The sequence below is a fragment of the Pseudophryne corroboree genome, chromosome 6 (genome assembly GCF_028390025.1).
Source record: "Pseudophryne corroboree isolate aPseCor3 chromosome 6, aPseCor3.hap2, whole genome shotgun sequence".
Lineage (NCBI taxonomy): Eukaryota > Metazoa > Chordata > Amphibia > Anura > Myobatrachidae > Pseudophryne > Pseudophryne corroboree.
Genome location: NC_086449.1, coordinates 201,448,106 through 201,469,388, shown reverse-complemented (window position 1 = coordinate 201,469,388; position 21,283 = coordinate 201,448,106). Strand labels below are relative to the sequence as shown.

The 21,283-nt window shown below is 46.4% G+C and overlaps 1 protein-coding gene across 5 annotated transcripts in view; it reads left to right on the top strand.

The window, feature by feature from the left end:
- Nucleotides 1-21,283, top strand: part of RASL12 (RAS like family 12) — a 219,731-nt gene that overhangs the window by 159,585 nt on the left and 38,863 nt on the right. For all 5 annotated transcript variants that reach the window (XM_063925632.1, XM_063925634.1, XM_063925633.1 and 2 more), the window contains exons 2-3: nucleotides 6,445-6,571; nucleotides 9,570-9,626. In XM_063925632.1, coding sequence (XP_063781702.1) covers nucleotides 6,448-6,571; nucleotides 9,570-9,626 — 181 coding nt within the window. In that variant the 5' untranslated portion in view covers nucleotides 6,445-6,447. The remainder of the gene's footprint in view (nucleotides 1-6,444; nucleotides 6,572-9,569; nucleotides 9,627-21,283) is intronic.

The following is a 21,283-nucleotide window of genomic DNA, read 5'->3' as shown; positions in this document are numbered from 1 at the left end:
ACCTTCCCTGTCAGGATTACAGATGGGTCCACAGTTATCTTGCCTAGTTTAGAAAAATAAATTAATAGAGGCGCTCATTGCATTTAAACAACATAATTTCCTGAGTTCTATTACAACCAAAGAGTCGAATAGATTTATAAAATAAATATTTAATGATCACAATAATTCAATAAAATACCACTTAATTAAAACCAGAGGCGGAACTACCGGCAGTGCAGGCAGTGCACTGCACTGGGGCCCGCCTCTGTCCAGGGGCCCAAGCATGTAATGAGTCAAACTGACTCATTACATGCCGCTGTGCGCTGCAGGCAACCGCTGCCCGCAGCGCACAGCCGCCCGGAGATAGGAGCTGAGCAGCGGTACAGACGGGGGAAGGAGGAGGGAGCCGGAGGACGGAGCCGCAGCAGCGCTTTGTTACTGGTGGAGGCGCTGCTGCTGCTGCTCCTCTGCTTCCCTATAGGCTGTCTTCCGAGAACAGCCTATAGGGAAGCAGAGGGGCAGCAGCAGCAGCGCCTCCACCAGTAACAAAGCGCTGCTGCGGCTCCGTCCTCCGGCTCCCTCCTCCTCATTCTCTACTGCCCGGGAATCGTCGTCTGACGCAGCTGCACCGAGGAGCCTGAGGGTAAGTATAATTCTTCTTTCTTTCTTTCTTTCTTTCTTTCTTTCTTTCTTTCTTTCTTTCTTTCTTTCTTTCTTTCTTTCTTTCTTTCTTTTTCTTTCCTTCTTTCTTTCTTGTGCCTGCTTGCCGCAATGTGTAAAAAGGGGGGACTACCTGCCGCAATGTGTAAAAAGGGGGGACTGCCTGCCGCACTGTGTAAAAAGGGGGGACTGCCTGCCGCAATGTGTAAAAAGGGGGGACTACCTGCCGCAATGTGTAAAAAGGGGGGACTGCCTGCCGCAATGTGTAAAAAGGGGGGACTACCTGCCGCAATGTGTAAAAAGGGGGGACTGCCTGCCGCAATGTGTAAAAAGGGGGGACTGCCTGCCGCACTGTGTAAAAAGGGGGGACTGCCTGCCGCAATGTGTAAAAAGGGGGGACTACCTGCCGCAATGTGTAAAAAGGGGGGACTGCCTGCCACTATGTGTAAAAAGGGGAATCTGCCTGCCGTAATGTGTAAAAATGGGGACGCTGTCTGCCGTAATGTGTAACAAGGGCACGCTGTCTGCCGTAATGTGTAAAAAGGGCACGCTGTCTGCCGTAATGTGTAACAAGGGCACGCGGTCTGCCGTTATGTGTAAAAAGGGGTAATCTGCCCGACGCTATGTGTAAAAATGGGGAATCTGCCTGCCGTAATGTGTAAAAAAGGGGGGCTGCCTGACGCTATGTGTAAAAATGGGGAATCTGCCTGCTGCTATGTGTAAAAAGGAGGAATCTGCCTGCCGTAATGTGTAAAAATGGGACGCTGTCTGCCGTAATGTGTAACAAGGGCACGCTGTCTGCCGTAATGTGTAACAAGGGCACGCTGTCTGCCGTAATGTGTAACAAGGGCACGCTGTCTACCGTAATGTGTAAAAAGGGCACGCTGTCTGCCGTAATGTGTAACAAGGGCACGCGGTCTGCCGTTATGTGTAAAAAGGGCACGCTGTCTGCCGTTATGTGTAAAAAGGGCACGCTGTCTGCTGTAATGTGTAAAAAGAGGAATCTGTTCGCTGTAAGGTGTAAAAGGGTCTCTACCTGGTGTAGTGGTGCTACTGTGCGGCGTAATTTGAATAATGGAGACTACTGTGTTGGTATTATTTTGTGGCCACACCCCTTCCCCACGAAGCCACGCCACTATGTATTTTTGCGCGCGCCTATGGCGCGCACTGCCCCCGGGGTGGACTTGGATGGGGGGGGGGGGGGCAAAGCATTTTGTCGCACCTGGGCCCACCGCTTGCTTGTTCCGCCACTGATTAAAACACATTCATAGGTAATTAATGTATAATCCCTATCTCACTGATTTGACACATATATACACATAAGAATCACATGAATTGTATGGGCTGTTGCGATAAATATTATATCAGTAAAACTCACTGAAGTAGCTGGTAAAAAGTTCAAATGTAACAATCTGTTACAATCATTAGGGCTGTAACACACACTCCGGTTTTTCCCGGATGGCAAAAAGCCGGACAAACTTTGTCCGGCTTTTTGCCATCCGGGAGAAACCGGCAGTGTCTGTCACACAGGACGGCTTTTAGCCGTGTGTGATGCTGTGCGCATGCGCAGCATCATACACGGCTACAGTAAAAACCGTTGTGTGTGAAAGCTCCCCTTCACACACACGGTTTACTGGCTCCAAAGACGGCCCGGCGGCCGCCCGGCCGCCGGACCTTCCAGTGGTGAGACCCGGCTGCAACCCGGCAGTCGGGCCGGGGCCGTGCAGTGTGAAGGCACCCTAGCCCTCACACTGTTAACTACAATGCCGGCACGGGAAAAAGCCGTCCGGCTTTTTCCCGGCCGGCAAAAGCCGTGTAGTGTGTTTCAGCCCTTAGGGAACACTGTTGCCAAAACTGCTGTAATAGAGTTCATGAATGAAACACAGTTATACCCCTTTTCCACTAGCTCAAAAAACACGGGTAAATGCACGGGGGCGCGCATTTACCCGTGTTTTTTGCAAGTGGAAAAGGGTAAACCCGGATCAAGTGATCCGGGAATCCTACCCTGGTAGCTAGCCGGGTTGAACACGTGTTCAACCCGGCTAGCTGTCTAGTGTGAACGGGAGCCGTGTCGAGGTGACACGGCTTCCGTTCACAGTGCATAGGGAAGGCGGCGCTGGGAGATCATGTGATCTCCCTGCGCCGCCCCTGCCGTGTCACTAGAAGCGTCACCAACCCGGCATTTGCCGGGTTGTGACTGCTAATGGGAAAGGGACCGAGCACGGGTCACAGCAGGGGGCAGCTCCCGTGTCAGGCTCCCGGCTGCGACCCGTGCTCGTTAGTGGAAAAGGGGTATTACTGAATGTGTGGCCACAGTGGGCTCTGTGATATTTAAACCGTTGGAAGGATGACTTCAGAATAAATAGCCGGCATATAGATAGCAATTGAGCAAAAGATTACCTCTCCATTTGGGCTGATGAACCCGAGCGTCCCCGGGTGAGTCCAGAATTTGTCCAGTATTATATAAAGCTGGTGGGTTCGTAGCGTGTGTGTGTGTATATTTGGAATCACACTGTTGTAAGCTCAATTCCCCTGAGGGTGCTGCACCCACTTACTGCTGCAAAGGTTTATGGAAAGAGCATGTTTGCGGCTGATTGAATGAGAGCCGCCACACGGAACCGGCAATATCTGCAACTCTTCCAAGACTCCCTGGACGTGCACCGTCCGCCGGTGGTCAATGAGGAAGAGGATAATGAGCCTGGCCACAATTGCCGCACGGAGCCCACACGTCGGCTTCGTTCTGTATGAAGTGCTTGTTGCTCACTGCTGCGGCCGGTAAACTTTAGGCAGAGATGGCTGTGTCCCTGATCGTGCAAGTGCTCAGTGAGCACCTAGGCACACCATGGTTTATTAACATAAACCCTTCATCTATTGTTCTCAGCTGCAATACAATACAGAGAACAATACAGCAGGGGATTAAGTCATTACAGCAGGGGATTAAGTCATAGTTGCCTATCTTCCCTCATTCTGCAGGAGACTCCCTGAAATAGCAGCAATCTCCCTCACTCCCTGAATAGTCCAGCAATCGCCCTGTGTCACGGTCCAGCGGATCGGGTTACGGGACCAGCTGTACTTACCTGTCCGGATGCTCTGGCGCGGTCCCTCCGGTGGGGGTGCGGGCTGCTGGCGAGGAGTACAACTTGCAGGCATGTCTGGGAGGAGAGGTCTCAGAGGCAGCAGCAAACATTTGTGCAGCTTCCAGCTGCAGAGGTCCGGGATGGGCGTCGCCGCCTTGGAAGGGTCAGCTAATCAAAAAACACTCAGTCACCTGCAAGGTTTGCAAAGCCAATGGGAAACAGTCTGCAGGTATAAATCTAGGGATTTCTGGGTAAGCAAATTGCCAGTGCAATGTCTCTCACACAACCTTGTGTGTGCTAGTTCCCTGTGCTCCACAGCATTGCTTCTAAAGCATCCTGTTTCCTGAGTTCTCACCTGGATTGCTGGATCTACACCCGGTTATTTCTCCTCGCATGCTGACCTCTCCGAGTCACCATCCCTCTCAGCGAGTCTCAGTTACCCCAGTCTACAGTCTTCCTATCCGGGTTTCTGCCAGACGTTCGTCCACAGACGTACAGGTCCTGCCGACGCAACCACTCTAACAAGTAAACAGCTAGGGCACCTGTGGAACCTCCTTTAAAGCTCTATGAAAAAGACTTTCATTCAACCTGCTCGGCTAATCCTGCCTAAAGTCACCGATACCAAACCGCAAGCCACAATTCCGGATTCACAAAACCCAGTCCCCGTGACACCCTGATTGCACCTTATCCCCATTATGCAGCGATTACATTCTTGGGGATAAAAAGAAATCAGAGATACATACATTGAAATGGGATCATCAGTGCCATTTCCCTGCATTGGTTATAAGGCACAATGATCCCTATGGCTACATGCATTTTAAATAAGGTTTCTCATGGCCATTTACAGTATATGAAATGTCGGAGATAAACCTCCTACTATCAATCTCCTTCAATTGTCTGTTCGTTACCCTTTGTTTACCAATCGATTAAGAATCCCAGGAAGCAGACAACACACTTAGTTATGTCCACCTGAATGAGACTGGCTTAACTTTATTTAGCATGACATTATAAAGAGAAAAAAGGTGCTTGCATGAACACTTGATAAACGTCACATTTCAAAACAATAATGCATCTCTTCTCATAACTCCTCTCAGGCTGACTCCCTCCTACGTGTCCTTCACCAGAAGCCTAAACACAAGAGACTGTCTAATAACATGTTTTCAAGACTTATAGCTACGACCTTGCTTCGCACAGAACGTACTAACAGTGAAATGTCAGCATTATTATGATTTAACCAGTAAAGCATACTTAAACTGTCTACATCATGGCTGCTACTAAACAAAATGGCTGACATGCTTAAGCTCAATACATTTATCTTCCTCAGGAACCTCTTGTAAAACACAATACACTAATAAATCATACAAAATATCAGTGTATATTCTTCAACAAGTAGATTTTACTACCTTTACATTTGGATGTAAGTCATGTTTATGACACACTTCTCAGATGTAGAAGTATACGCCAGCGCTGATAGGTGCTACTTTCACAATCTCCCTGAAATGCTTTTTCAAAATTAGGCAAGTATGGATTAAGTCCGACTGCCCAGTCTCAGTTAATCCTATTAAAGGTCCAGATAAACATGGAGCCATCTGTACATGTGTTGCAGTTTTCACCATCGGGTGGTACAAAGGGTCTCTTACAAATTTTTGCCTTGGGGCCTGCAATACATATAGGTATTCCCCTGGGCCTGCTCATTTAATGTGGTATATATAATTAACTGGAGGGCATTATACTGTTACATAATATGAACTGGGGCACTGTAATGTGGCACAATATGGACTGGGGCACTGTAATGTGGCTTAATATGAACTGGGGACACTGTCAACGTGAATTTGTGGTTCTGTGTTACATAATGTGTACTGAAAGCCCTTCAGTGTGGCATAATATGAGCTAGGGCTTGTTATTACGATATTGGATATATTATTACGTATAGAACCACGTATAGAACTACGAAAATGGTTCGTAAAATAAACTAGAAAACTAATATTGGGCATATCAATAACAACTGTTGCGAAAAGGTATCTCTATAAAAGCATTGGGACAGGGGCCCCTACAAAATGTTGCTATGGGGCCCACAAAGTCCTGGCTATGCTCCTAACATGGGGGGAGATTCCAGTGGTGGCATAGAATTCAGGTTCTTTGTGGGGAGATAAAATATGTAGAGTCTTCCACAAAGCTGTGGTCAGACATGTAAAAGTACACTATTCACTCCTCTATCTACTTTAAATGATTCCTGCGGCAAAACTAAATCTTTTGGGGAATTCTTTGGGGGGAATTCAATTCTTTGAAAAGTCAGTTGGGTGTCTGTTTTGTCCCGTCTATTAAATAGGAAAAAACAAACACCCAGCTGACTTTTTAAACAACTGAATATCCCTCTTTGTATCTTGTGTTCTATGTGAATAACACTGACAAATCTGTATGCTGTACTTGGAATTTATACTGTAACGAGTTACCAGCCCGTCAAAATTACAGAACCACATAACAGTAATATCATTGCCGGCGGCTGTGCATGACTGAACAAAGCAACACTTAAATTGCTTTGTCGGGCGCCATCTAGTGGCCACCGGCGCGCAAAACACTTGAATTCCTACCGTAGAGGTGAGGAGCAGCGTTTGCCTTTTATTATAGGATAACATAATACTGTGGTTATATTTAAATGTACAGTTAATTTTTCATCTAAATTGTTATACTGACCTGTTTAACCCTGTTTTCTTGATGCTAATGGCAGATAATGTCTCTGATGTTTGGGAAACCCAGAGTTCTCAATGCTTCTCACTTCCCTGCTTCCAATGAACGAAACCTGCACTCAGAATGTAACCTTGTGCTGCTGGGATGCCGAGGAGCTGGGAAATCAGGTGAGACAAATGTCAGCATCAACTTAGTCAATTCAGTGCGAGGGGAATGAATTGGCATTGTAATGGCGTGAACAGCTCCGCAACGCCCCTCCCCTCCACTCCCCTTATAGCTCAATTTCGATAAGCACTTAGGGGGTCATTCGGAGCCGTGCAATCAGGTCTGAACAGCGCATGCGCGTGGGCCATTGCCACGGAGCTCCGGAACTAACGAAGAAAGCGTTTGCAAGAAGATTGACAGGAAGAGGCCGTCCAGGGGTGTCAATTCACCGTTCTCAGGGAGTGTCCAGGAAAACGCAGGCGTGCCTGGCCGTTTCCAGGGAGGATTCCTGACGTTAGCTTCTTCCAGGATCATCGCAGCGGCTGAGTAAGTCCGGGGCTGTGCAGAAACTGCACAAACTTTTGTCGCACCCCTGCACAGCGAATCCCCCCTCCCCTGTAGATGGCGATTACCGGGTCGCAGCAGTGCAAAAAACAGCCTGCGTGCGACTAGATCTGAATTAGGCCCTCAGTTCCAAATTTAATTAGCTGTGAAAAGCTGTTTTCGTAGTAAGAAACACAATTTTATTGAAAGTGTCTATTCACTTGTCTGCGAAAACGGATTTGCAGTAATTTTACTAATTTCAGTTCACTACCTCTGAGCATGTGAAAAATTGGGAAAAATCTATATTTTAAGTTAAAAATGTCAGGATTTGGTTCTGAACCCCTGGAACTCCCCCCTGAACAGGCTTGGACTGGCCCACAGATGTACAGGGGAAACCACCGGTGGGCCCCACTGCCTGGGGGCCCAACTCCTGCTCTAAGGATCAGCTTCCAGACTGTGCACTTGAATTATACATCATACATACAGTATGTTACCTTATATGGTTTATTTTCTTCAGTGCATTGCTGTTATTAATCTGGTACTGTACATTATCATGCATGCAGCACATGAATTTACTGTATATATTTATGAAGGGGCCCAGACGTTGTACTCTCTAATGGTTAGTCAAACCAATGAGGTGGCAGGCCACACCCTCTCTACGGACTGGCCAACCCCTAAACATGGACCCCTACCGCTGCATTCCCCCGGTGGGCCCTACATGCCCCAGTCCGACACTGCCCATGAATGACTAATTAGGCACGTAAACATATTTAATTATTTTGAATTAGCCAATAATGACATATGAAATTATGGAAATTTGGGGTACAAGGTATGGAACAGGTATATTGGGGTGCGTTATGAGTAAGACAAGTGATTTTAGACTTGCAGGTGGGAGTAATTGGTCCATTTCCAACTTTTTTTCAAAGTCCCGTCAAATCACCCAAATATTTACTTGTACCTATTTCGTTGTACCCCCAATTTAATTTTAGCACTCATTTTGCTGGAAAAAAAACCCCTTTCTATAATTATTTTATAGGTTTAAAAAAAATGCATTTAACAGCTATTTGACCCAATTTAAGCACGGAAAATACTTTTATTATAACTAATAATACATTTCTATACTGTTATCCGATGTTGTTTACCCATTTTTCACTTTTCACTGCCGGCAACAATTTTCATGGTAATCCCGTTTTTGCAAATTTGCAAGTGAATAGCTGAATCCCGTGAGCCCACATACCGGCAAAAAGCCCATTTTCATGGCAAAAAAAGCAAAAGAACCCGCAAAACTCTTAAAGTACCGCGATTTCACACACTACTTGAATTCGGCCCTTACTTGCACCTGTTTGTAAGTCACATGTAATTGAATTGAACCAATATCTGTACTCAGGTTCTGCCAAATTTACACAGCACATTACATACCCGGCGCAGGATTTAAACAGGTATAACAACTTCTTAAATTTAGCATTGGTACTCATAACACAACTCTAAAATATATTGTTTGCAAAAAAAGACTAAATATATTGTACAGCAATTGATAGCAGACACTGCAGAACATGTTGCCATTTCTTGAATAGAGGCTAATACTAACAGAGAAATAGTTTGAGCAGCTCAGCTAAGGAAGTGCTGGTTAGCAAGGGTTACTGCAGGCTCGGACTGGCCCACAGGGGTACAGGAGAAACCACTGGTAGGCCCCACTGCCTGGGGGCCCTCCTCCTCTAGGGATCAGGTTCTAGACTGTGCAGTTGAATTATGTATTATACATATGTTACCTTATACTGCACAGGACTATGATGTATTCTCTACAGTACATTGCTGTCATTAATCTGGCACATTACCATACATGCACTAGCATTAATTACTATATAAATTATCACGGAGTCCAGACCAGGTAATCTATAATGGTTAGCCAAACCTCTGTGGTGGCTGGCCACACCCCCTTTGGAAGCTGGCCACACCTCTAATCATGGGCCCCATACCACTGCATACCCCCAGTGGGCCCTTCATGCTCCAGTCCGACACTGGGTTACTGTATTTTTGCACTATGCTAGTGACTTACCCCCTAAGTCAGTCTACATTCTGGATTGACCTTGGCATGAGGATCATGAGCAGAATAGTTAGGTTACATTTTAAAAGTAATGCAGAAAAACAGTGCCAGGTAAATGCTATTTGATCCCTATGCCATGCAGTGTACTCTGTCCTCACAGATAGCTATGAAATATATACCACAAAGAGAATCCGTACATCTGCAACATCAAGCACCATAAGCTGGTAGTGTTAGTGGCAATAGTTTATATAGCACTGCACAATATGTAAACTGTACACTATACATGATGACGGAGCTACTGCCATTACAGGGGGCACAGCAGGTATAGGGCCTGGAGCAAAGGGCGGGTCACGGGTGTATAGTCACCATAGCATCAGCAGTGTTGGCAGGTTCACCAATAACTGCGTCCATATTGCAAAAATAAAAAAATGAAAAATGAGGATTGCGAATAGGTGTGACCTTATATATCGCCCAGTGTTTAAATCTGGCATATACAGTCAGTGCTAGTAGTGTAATGTATATAGGATTTTGAATGTTGCACTTATGTTTCAGTTGTATTACAATAATTAACACCATATTCTGCCTCTTTTCAGCTCTGACAGTGAAGTTTCTGACCAGACGATTTATAAGTGAATATGATCCCTTCCTTGGTGAGTTTTATGCCTTATGAATGTACTAACTGGGAAAAGTGGTCAGGAGCTTTTCTACCAGGGATTCAGCCACAACCAGATCAGGGATTTGGTGTGCCGACAGCGGCATCCCGACCATCAGCCCCTCCAAAAATACCCTAGCCCTCCCCTGCCCCCTACCCTAACCCTCCCTTGTGGGTGCCTAACCCTCCCCAGTGGTGCCTTACCCTAACCCTCCCGTCCCCTACACACTGGACGATATAGTAAGCGATATGGACGATATCATTGTTTGAATGATATATCGTTCATATCGTTCAGTGTGGAGCCACCAACGATGAACGATGCGCATCCCGGCGCTCGTTCATCATTGGTCTCCTGACGTTTGAACATGCAGGTCGATATGGATGACCTGCATGTTCGCTAATGGGGCCTGGTGACATGGGAAGTGAAAACAACTTTCACTCCCCCCGTCACCTGCACCTGTGGCGGGTCATCCGTCGGCAGTAACGGCCGTTGGGCACCTCGGCCGCAGGTCGCCGAGTGTGTAGGGGGTTTAACCCTCTTCGCTTGGTGCCTAACCCTAACCTCCCCTTCCAAGTGCCTAACTCCCCTTCCCCGGTGCCTAACCATAATCTTCCCGTCCCTGCACACTAACCCAAACACCCCTTCTAATGCCTAAACTTACCTCCCCCTGCGGCAGGACGTGAGTGCGTCCCGCTGGAAGAATGTTCGGGATTTTGACGCCGGGATCCCGAGCTCTGTTGGTCTTATGCTGTTGTTCGGGATTCCGGCATCAGTATTTCGAACACATGTATATGCACAAACACACACTACAGTTATTTATTTATTTTTTTATTAGGTGCCAATTAACCTGCCAGCACATTTTTTAATTGTTGGAGGCCCACCACTGACCCGTTAGTATGTCACTCCCCTGCTCCTGCTGAGCTGTAATTCGTGAGCTATTAGACTAGTGGTAAGGTTAGTCATGTGATAAAAACAGCCAATAGCTTTAGAAAAGGGTCAACTGGCTCCAGGCGAGAGTATCAATTATACCGGAATGCCAATGATATTTTGTGGTCCTGGTACCCATAGAGGAAACTCCTCCCTATATTGGCTCACAAACATTGATTATTTGACGACCATCCCTATTGGTGGGCCACATAGCATAGTTTAACAAGGACTACTGTACTATTAAATTGGGACAAGTGGGTTGGATAGAGACTAATACCGCTTTCACATCGAAAAACCGGGTCACACCCGGGACTTGTACATGAGTCCTTCCCGGGTGCGACCCGGTTGAGACCCCTATCAGACTGGCAATTTGCCGGGTTGGTGACGTCAGTGGTGACAGGTGCGGAGGTGGCACCTGGAGATCAGATCATCTCCAAGCGCTGCCTTTCCCTGTAACGCCCCCTCTGCCTATACTGTGAATGGGCCCAGGTCGCATCAAACCCAGAAACCCATTCACACTGCTCCTGACCCCCGGTAATAATTCCTGGGTTGAAATTCATTTTCAGTAATTTGTTGGAACTCCCAGTTCTTATGTACTGTATCTCCTCTTTGTGTCTCATGATCTCATGATAACTTCCTATGTAAAGAGTTGTACATCTTTACATCGTGTCCTCCCTCCCTCATGTAGCAATTATAGGGGGGAGTCACTCATCCAGTCTGATCTGACCAGAGGTCCTGTATAGTTATCTGCAGAGAGGTGTGGTCTGGCCTCAGGTGATGCAGGATATGTCAGGGATACTCTCACCTAACTCATACAGGAGGACGGAGTCCGGTTAGCATATTGGCGGTCAGGTTGCCGGAAGTCGGATTGCCGACTGTCGGCATCCCAATCGTATGTATGCCCGGGAAGGTTAGGGTTAGGCTTAGAAGGGGAGGGGGGCGGTTAGGTTTAGACACTAGAGAGACGGTTAGGGTTAGGCTGCGGGAGCGGGAAGGAATGTTAGGGTTAGGTTGCGGGGGGGGGGGTTAGGGTTAGGCGGGTAGAGGGGGAGGATTAGGATATGTACTTAAAAAGTGTCAGGATCCTGACCATTGGGATGCCACTATCGGTCTTCTGACTGACGGCATCCCAAGAGCCAGGATCCTGATGTCATCCCCAGGAGGATATGGGGGTATCTCTTAAATGGGAGAAGCGTTATATTTTTCCAGTGTACAACAAATGTAGGAAAATATTTCTTGCAAGTAATTATATGTGGGGTATTTCTGTTCAAGATATAAGTGATTTTCATTCTGTTTCTGCATTGTAAAATGTAGATGTTATGCAAAAATATAAAAATATTTCTAGTTATATCTGTTTTTTTCTGCTGGCAAAAATGTAGAGAGCAAACTGGGGGCATTATTAGCTCTGGCCAAATGTGATCAATCATCTCACAATTATGTATTTGGGAAAATTGGCAGGTATGATAATAATTATATGCAAATGATTAAAAGAAAATGTAAGACAAAAAGAGAAACTAAGGTTTTGAAAAGTAATAAAAGAAATGTGTTTTTGCAGCCACTATTCTTCCTTTTTCGCACTGCTTTTTCTAGTTAGGGCGTTTTGGATCTTTATCAAGTTGGTTTTCTATAAAATAATAGTTTCTCCATATTTTTATGTATCCTGGCTCTGTAATAACAGCCGAATGCAAAAGATTTCACAGAAATTTACTACATACTGTAAGTCCCCATTAATGTCAATAGGGACTCAGTACTCCAAAAAGCAAAGTACTGACGCACGAATACAATAAAAATGTCTCAATATTACACTGATTGGGTAACCCATAAACAAGACATCAGTCATGCCAAATTATGCGCGCATAACACTTGTTGCTGCTCAGTGTAAAAGGGCCCAGTTGGAATAATCCGGGTCGAGTGACCCGGTATTCCAACACGTGTTCAACCCAGCAAACTGTGTAGTGTAAATGGTAGCCGGGTTGCATCAACCCGGCTTCCCATTTACAGTGAATGCACGGGCGGCGCTTGAAGATCACGTGATCTCTCAGCGCCGCCCCCGCCACGTCACAGGCAACGTCACCAACCCAGCAATTTAGCGGGCTGGTGACTGCGGTGGGAAAGGGGGCCGACGCAGGTCGCAGCCGGGTAGCTCCCGTGTCAGGCTCCCAGCTGAGACCCACGATTTTTGGTCTAAAAGAGGTATTAATGTCTCCCATTCCCTGATTATTTACTGTTGCATGACTGTCTGTGTGGACAATAGGTAGCAGAGACAGCCCTAACCAATTTGATGCACTACGCACGATTTTGGCTGGTGCCTCCTAGCACACTGGGGCCTTGGGGGAAGGGGGATATGAAACATAAACACTGGTGCCCGGGGCGAGAATGGTAACATATACACTGGTGCAGTGTTGGACTGGGGCGTGAAGGGCCCACCGGGGGAATGCAGTGATAGGGGCCCATACTTAGGGGGGTGGCCAGCCTACAAAGGGGGTGTGACCAGCCTCCACATAGGCTTGAAATACACAATAGTCAAGTGCAGTGTAATGCAACATATCTACCATGTATAATACAAGTGCACAGTCTGGAATCTGATCCCTAGAGGAAGGAGTGGACCCTCTGGCAGGGGGGCCTACCGGTGGTTTCCCTGGTACCCTTGTGGGCCAGTCCGACCCTGCACTGGTGCCCGGGGAGAGAATGGTAACATACACAGTGGTGCCTGGGGACCAACCTACACACTTGGGCCTTTGGTGGGCATGGGGACATACACAGTGGGCCTGAGGAAGGGAATGGTGACATACTCACAGAGGCATGGGGGCATATGGTGATAGACACACAGGAGCTGGGAGGGGGCTGATGACACACACACTGGGCCTGTGGAAGGGAATGGACCTGGGGGGACAAAATGGCGCACACACACAGTGGCCTGGAGAAATATGGTGACACATACTGGGGCCAGGGGGAGTGGGAATGGTGATATACACACTGGGGCCTGGGGGGAATATGGTGACACACATACTGGGACAAGCGGGAGGATTGTGAGAAACACACTGAGGTCTGGGGGGACATGGTGACACACATACTCGCGCTGGGAACTACTGTAGGGGGGTTATAGTGACATACATACTGGGGAATGGGGAATGGGGACATACACCGTGGGGCCATGGTGACATACACATGGGGCTCTGGTCGGGGGATATGGTGACACACATACGGGGGCCGGGTGTGGGATATGGGGACACACATACTGGGGGTGGGTGAATAGTGACACACTAGGGCCTGGATGGGAGGGGACCTAGTTACTTGCACACTGGAGCTTGGTAGAGTACAAGATGACATACACAAACACACACACACATACACACACTATAGTGTGGCTTACAGAGACACAAGAGTTTTGCAGCGCCGAACACAGAACTTAACATTACAGTAACAGAAAAACTAAAACACCGTTCTCAGTGCACACTACAGCCAAGAAGAAAAGGAGTAGTCATCATACTACTGGGGGCAGGCATCCACTAGAAGAGATTAACAGTAATGAGCGAGAGGTGATGTAGGTATAGACATTCGCTACATAGGCTGTAATTGAAGTGTGAGAGAAGAGGGTTGTGGGAACAGGAGGGAAGGCCCTGCTACAAAGCACTTACTCTATAGGGGGTTGGGGGAGACAGACAGGTGACATGAGGTGCGAACAAGCAAAAGGCGGACTGATGGTAGGAAGTAAGCGAGGCATAGATGACCAAGGCATGAAGTAGTGGGTTGGGAGAGTGGCCTCAAAACTAGGTTATGAGGAAGGGTACGCTTTGATGAACAGATTGGTTTTCAGTGCCTATTTGAAGCTTTGCAAGGATGGGGAGAGTCTAATAGACCGAGTGAGCTTGTTCCAATTAAGGGCGGCAATAAGGGTAAAATCTTAGATTCGTGTGTCGAAGTCAGAAAAATGTCTTAATGCACACTGCCATATTTGCACTGCACACTGGTCCGTGCTGCGCATGCGTACGCTCTCCCGTGGAAGCGCATACCCGCAATAGCGTGCACTCGCACGCGCAGTATGCGCATTTACGGTAGAGTTTATGTGATCGTAGCGTGCGACTCATTCGTTACAAAAGTTCACAATTAATGTCGTTTATAGATCATGTTCCCCTCAATAGTTTCTGTAAGTTTGGTTTAGATAGGATGTCCCTGAGCGGAGGAATCCCTCTTTGTATTGCACGAAGGGTCTAACAGGAGTCATACAGCAGTGTTTGGTACCCATCGGAAGAGTATTTAATTAGCAATATTCCGGTGTTGGTTTGGAGCGTATTAATCGCTCGTGCGAATAGTTATGGACATAAGAAGTTTATGTCCATTTCTATGATTTGCACATACTCAGGTATGCGGCGGGAAACCCAGTTTCCCACCCACCTGAGCTGTTGGAAATCGTCACAGCCCACCTGTATGAATCACCCTATGACCTTTGGTTACAGTACAGGGTCGAATTCCTGTGTCCAATAAACTGAAGGATTGTAGGGACTAGGAGATTGCATTGTGTGTGGGGCATAAATAGGCAGGCCGACCACATCCAGCTCTCACTCTCTCATCAACGGTTATCTGCTGATAATCGGGAGCTGGATATCGAGGCGCAGGCGATCATACCCTTTGTGCGTAAGTTCTCTCCGTAATCATTGTCTTTCTGTGAGCCAATTCCTCTCTCTCTCTCTGTGTCTATCTCTCTCTCTCTCTATTTTCTCTTTTCTCTCATATCTCCCCTAGACTAAACTTTATAGTATTGTATTGTATTGTGTTAGACCAGGATAGTATTGTAGTTTATCCCTTAGTTAGGTGTTTGGTTAGGAAGTCTTTGTTATATTGTAGTGTATCATTTGTACTGTGTTACTCTTTTACAAGTATACTAGATATAATACAGATAATAGGCTTTGGAACCCTAAATCAGTATTTGTGTATTTACTATAGTGTTAAGTGTTCATTTGAGCGTCGGTGACGCTCAAACAGCTTTGTAGGTAGTCAGGTTACACAAGGTTGCATTTACACCCTGTACTCACATTAAGGTATTCTGTGTGTTTCATTGGTATAAGGTTTAATATCAAGGTATAGTGTTGTAAGCGTCTGCATCGCTGGTGACCTCCTCGTGGTCTCTAGCGTACACTACGTAACAGCGAATCTTTCCCCTAGACTTAACCAATAACGTGTCCTGTGATCACTGGGCCGCGAGCGAACGTGACGCTTGAGCGTCTCGCCTACGGCTGAGCGATCGCTACGCAGATAGCGTACCATTACGGTACTTCTTAAGTAAACAGCGTACAGTGTTCTTAGCTTCATAAGGGTTGTTTATACGACATAGGAATTTAGCATTGTCAATTGCGGGCTCGCCCGGTCCTTTTCACATCTGCACTAGGTAGATCAGCAGACTTTATCCCCCAGCAAAAGGGTGGGAGGTTGTCTCGCAGTTGCTGACGGGATAAGCGTCTGCTTCGCTTAGGTAAAGAGTGCTGAAGGAACCCGGTAACCGGAAGTAAGAACAAAACGCTTGTGTCTTTTTAAAACTGTTTATTTTTTTCTTTTGTCTTGCATACGCACGCATATATACCTGCATTTCTTTTCACTTGTGTATTTCATTTTTCGTATATCACTATTCCTGTTTGCCACATTTTTATAGTTGATAGAAAGGGCTAAAAGGAGATTTGCTGTTATTTAATAATAGAGGTAATAGTTAAAGTATAGAACAACACACGGCTTGTCCGAGAGACGAGGCAGCCAGTGTGCAGTGTGGATTGCGGTAGATGATCAGGGATCATCTACATTGATAAAATATATATTGTGTTACGGTGGATCCTTTGCATTGCGTACACGTGTCGCTAACAAAGACTAGCGTACGCAATCCAAAAGGCAGACGCACGCAGCGTACATTACGCAACGTAGCGTCTGGTTACGCCCACGTAGCTCAAGTTGTGATAAAGTTGGATTTTAGCGCAAAGCGATAATTAACGCACAGCGATAAATAACGCGAAGCGGTAAATAACGCAAATCTATTTTTGGAAAATCTGAAATTTAGTTTAACAGATCCTGCTCCTAATTGGTAACACACTTGGCCTGAAGACAATTTCTGCGCAGAAATAGATATAGAAACAAAAGTGTACATGTGTTGAGTGAGTGTGTTTTGTATACAAAAGTTTATACAATTTTAAAGGTGGAACCAAAAGGAAAGTCGGGTACTCGTAAAGGGACATACGTGTAAGTGACATATACGGTGGCTAGGGAGGCATCCCTGGTTAAATAATATTTGAGCATTAGAGTATAGCGGACCATAAGGTAACAAGACCAGGAGGTCATAAGGTAAAAAGGTCCGCTATAAAAGTCCAGTGGCACAACGCCTGGGGTGTTGGTGCAGAACCCATATAGGCCATACAAGCTCTGGTTGAAGGAATCGCAGCCGGAAACATCGATTCCATTAATCTTTCAGTACATGACAAATAGTGCTCGCGTACTGAACGATTGGACCGCACGTAATTGTGTGCAGTAGTTAGTAATCTGACCTCATACCATTAGAGAAAAGTGGTCACAAACGCTACTTGTACATTCTGACGTGATTTGTGTAATTTTTTATTTTTGGAAGGGAAGTTCGCTGGTCACTCAGGAACTATCTAACAACCCCAACTTTACTGGAAAGAGTAAGTGTCCTGCGGGTAACCCTCATATGTTCCAGTAAACTGAAGGTTCCATAGGGGCCCTGTATCGAGTACGCCAGCACCATATCGGTGTGATCAGGTCGTATTGGTCGAGGTGGGCGAGTGAGTGGGGTACTCGGTAAACCGCCACCGCCGGCCTACTGTGGAGTAATTTGGTTGTCTGTAAAGGCTTGCTGAAAACCTTGATACAGAAAATCCAAGGAGGACTAAGCAACACCTACAGACGATGGGGGCCAGTTGCTCAGGTAGGGGGCGATCAACCCAGGTTCAGGTTGATTCGGAGAACCGACCAGTCGGGTCGGCAAGATACATTATGTGTGAAAAATACGGTAGTCACACAGAGGTTTTATGTGATGAATGGGAGAGAATGACTGTACAAGACAGGGACAAGTTCCCAAGAATAGGTAGCTTCAGTCCAGATGTGTTACAAAATTTAAGGAGGAGGATATGTCTCGTAAAATCATCAAAGAGACGAATTCAGCATCATGATTACTTGCAGTTATGGCACCAGGAAGGTGAGATACAGAGAGGTTTGGCTCTGGCGGCGGGAACTGGGGCGGTCAGGAAGCTGATTGCCACAGCTCCTCCTCCACCATACATTGCAGGAGAGAAGTTGATTGCGGAGAGAAACGCACTGGGTTGTAAAACACAAACTCTTAGTAACCCTGTAAATGTAAATGATGTTAACCGAATAACTCATGCAAGTATTAACCCGTGCAAGTTGTACCCTGTTTTGAACCTTCCTCAGGAGTGTGAACAAGAAGACGATTCGGCAACAATTTCAGCTCTCTCTCTTGCGGCCACCATATCAGAGACCACAGTAGGCACAGCGACACCCACGAGATTAGTGAAAGCCCCTAGCGGAGGGATAGGTGAGGTCGTGTCAACGGGTAAGTACGGCACCATGCACTACACTGAAACCATTGTACCACAAGTTGTAGAATCTACACAGGAAGATGCTGTTAGAATTGCTCCTGTAAGGGTAATAGCAGTTCCCAATGGAAAAACAGATGTGTCTGGAGCCACTCCCCTAAGGAACATTGCCATGTACGCCCCATTTTCCAGAATGGAAATAAGAGCAATAGTGTCCGAATTTCCTGACCCCAGGAAAGACTTAGTTGCTAGCCAAAAATACATCAGGGATTTAGGTAACACTGTAGAGCCCAACAACAAGGATTGGCAGGTACTGCTAAGAGCTTGTTTACCTTCCAATGTCGACGCAACTCAGTTTTTAGCTGACTGTCAATTGGATAAAGATGTACCGCTTACAGACGTATACAATAAGGATAATGTAAAAAGGATAAATTTACAACTAAAGGAGTATTTCCCAGCCGTTGTTAAATGGAATAAAATATTTTCCATTAAGCAAAAAGAGTCCGAAACGGCAGCAGAATATTTCCACCGGGCACTAACAGAAATAGCAAAGTACACTGGTATAGAGGACATAAAGACCAACCCAAACCATCGGGAAGTAGCAGTGTCTGTACTGATGGATGGTTTGAAAGAAACATTAAAGACTAGGGTTCAGACCACGCAGCCATGCTGGCGAGGTCTGTCAGTGTCCACATTGAGAGAGGCTGCTGTTGATCATGACAAAAACATCACTAGGCACAGGGAGTCGCAAAGTGATAAGTTGATGTCAGTAAGTATACAGGCGCTGACCACAAGGCAGCCTGCGTATGTACCACCGAATCCTGTGGGTAAGGCAAGTATAATAACATGTTTTTCTTGTAACAAACCAGGACACTTTGCACGAGACTGTAGAGTAAGAAATGTACAAAGATCTTTTCAACCCCCTAGACAACAACACAACACACGACATTGGGAGCAGGGTCCACAGAGGCGGAGTTTTGAGCCACATACAGGGGAAACAAAAAGATATCCCCCGAACAGAGATTGGCATGCCTCTGGTAGTTCCCAGCTAACCCCCTCACAAATAGTTGCTGCCAATGGGATTCAGGGAGGTCAGCATACCCAATAGGGGTGTGGCCATACCTGTAATCTGCAACCAGTTAAATTGATTGCCAGTCTTGGAAGCGAACCAGAGATTGCAATCAATGTAGCCGGTAAAACTTTAAACTTTCTTGTAGACACAGGGGCGGCCAAGTCAGTGATAAATTCGACAGTGGGCATGAGAACCACTGGTAGGACAATTCCAGCCATGGGAGTAACAGGAGTAGTCCAGCACTACCCTGTTAGCAAACCAGCCGAGATTACAATAGGGCCTTTGCACACCAAGCATTCCTTTTTGCTGGCTGCATCGGCACCAACCAATCTCCTGGGAAGAGACTTACTATGTAAAATGGGTTGCGTCATCTATTGTACTCCTGAAGGTGTATTCTTGGACATCCCTGAGAATCACGCTCAGGAAGTACGAGACATGTTAGACTCCCCATCAAAATTAATGTCACACACCGTTATAACAAATAGGAACCCATCCCAGGTAGAAGAGATGACATCTCAGATACCAGAGTCACTTTGGACAAAAGATGGACAGGACACTGGATTAATGGCAAACGTAGCTCCAGTAGTAGTACAAGTAAAAGATGGTAGGATAGCTCCAAAAATCCCACAGTATCCTCTGAAGCCAGAGGTGGAGTTAGGAGTTTTTCCCGTAATAGAGCGCTTGCTACAACAGGGCATTCTAGTAAGAACGTCCAGCACAGCAAATAGTCCCATCTTCCCTGTTAAAAAGAGTGGGGGGAGGGGTTACAGGCTAGTGCAGGATCTAAGGGGGATTAACAAAATAGTCGAGAGTCAGTTCCCCGTAGTGCCTAATCCAGCTGTCATCCTAATGCAAATTCCTCCCACTGCCAAATTTTTCACTGTTATTGACCTCTGCTCCGCTTTCTTTTCGGTACCTCTGCACCCTGACAGCCAATATTTGTTTGCATTCACATACAGAGGAGTCCAATACACGTGGACTCGATTACCCCAAGGTTTCATAGATAGTCCAAGTATATTTTCTCAGGCTTTGCATGATTGTTTACAGTCTTTCCAACCGGAAAGTGGATCAGTGTTGATACAGTACGTGGATGATCTACTACTGTGTTCTGATTCATTGGAAGCTTCCCTGAAAGATACGAAACAGCTCCTGTTTCACCTTTCAGACACAGGTCACAAGGTTTCCAAAGACAAGTTGCAATTATGCCAGACTAAGGTAAAATATTTGGGACACTGTCTAACACAAGGACTGAGACACCTGACCGCTGATAGAATCCAAGCCATTAGAGACATGACACTGCCACAAACCCAGCAACAGATAAGGACGTTTTTAGGAATGTGTGGGTATTGCCGTAATTGGATCCCAGGGTTTTCCATATTGGCGTTACCTTTGCAGGAAATGGTCTCTTCAAACAAACCTGATCGGATTTCGCATACAGACGAATCCGAAACAGCATTTGAAAGACTCAAGCAATGCCTAACGCAGGCACCAGCACTAGGTATGCCAGACTATGGGAAACCCTTTGAACTATACGGAACAGAAAGTGCTGGGTGCGCAGCAGGTGTACTAACACAAAAACACGGTGATGCCAGCAGGCCAATTGCATACTACAGCGCGCAGCTAGACACGGTAGCGCGATCCCTCCCCACATGCTTGCGTAGTGTTGCGGCGATAGCATTGCTAGTGACGAAAAGCGAAGATGTCGTGCTAGGCCACAACCTCACAATCCATACGCCACATGCAGTATCTGCCTTATTGAATTCTGCCCAAACCAGACACGTCTCATCAGCCAGGTTTACGAGATGGGAATTGGCATTAATGGCCCCCGTAAACATCACCATAAGGAGATGCAGTGCATTAAACCCTGCAACATTTCTCCCAGGTGTGCCTGGACAGGCACAAAGGGTGGGAGGTGAGAGTGATGGGGAAGGAGGATTTAATGCAAAGGAAGATACACATGATTGTATGGAATATTTGACCCAAAATTTTACCGCAAGGCCTGACATCAGTGACAATCCACTAGAAGATGCAGAACTCACGTTCTACACGGACGGTAGTTGTCACAGACAGTCAGACTCGGGAGACTTGTGTACTGGATACGCAGT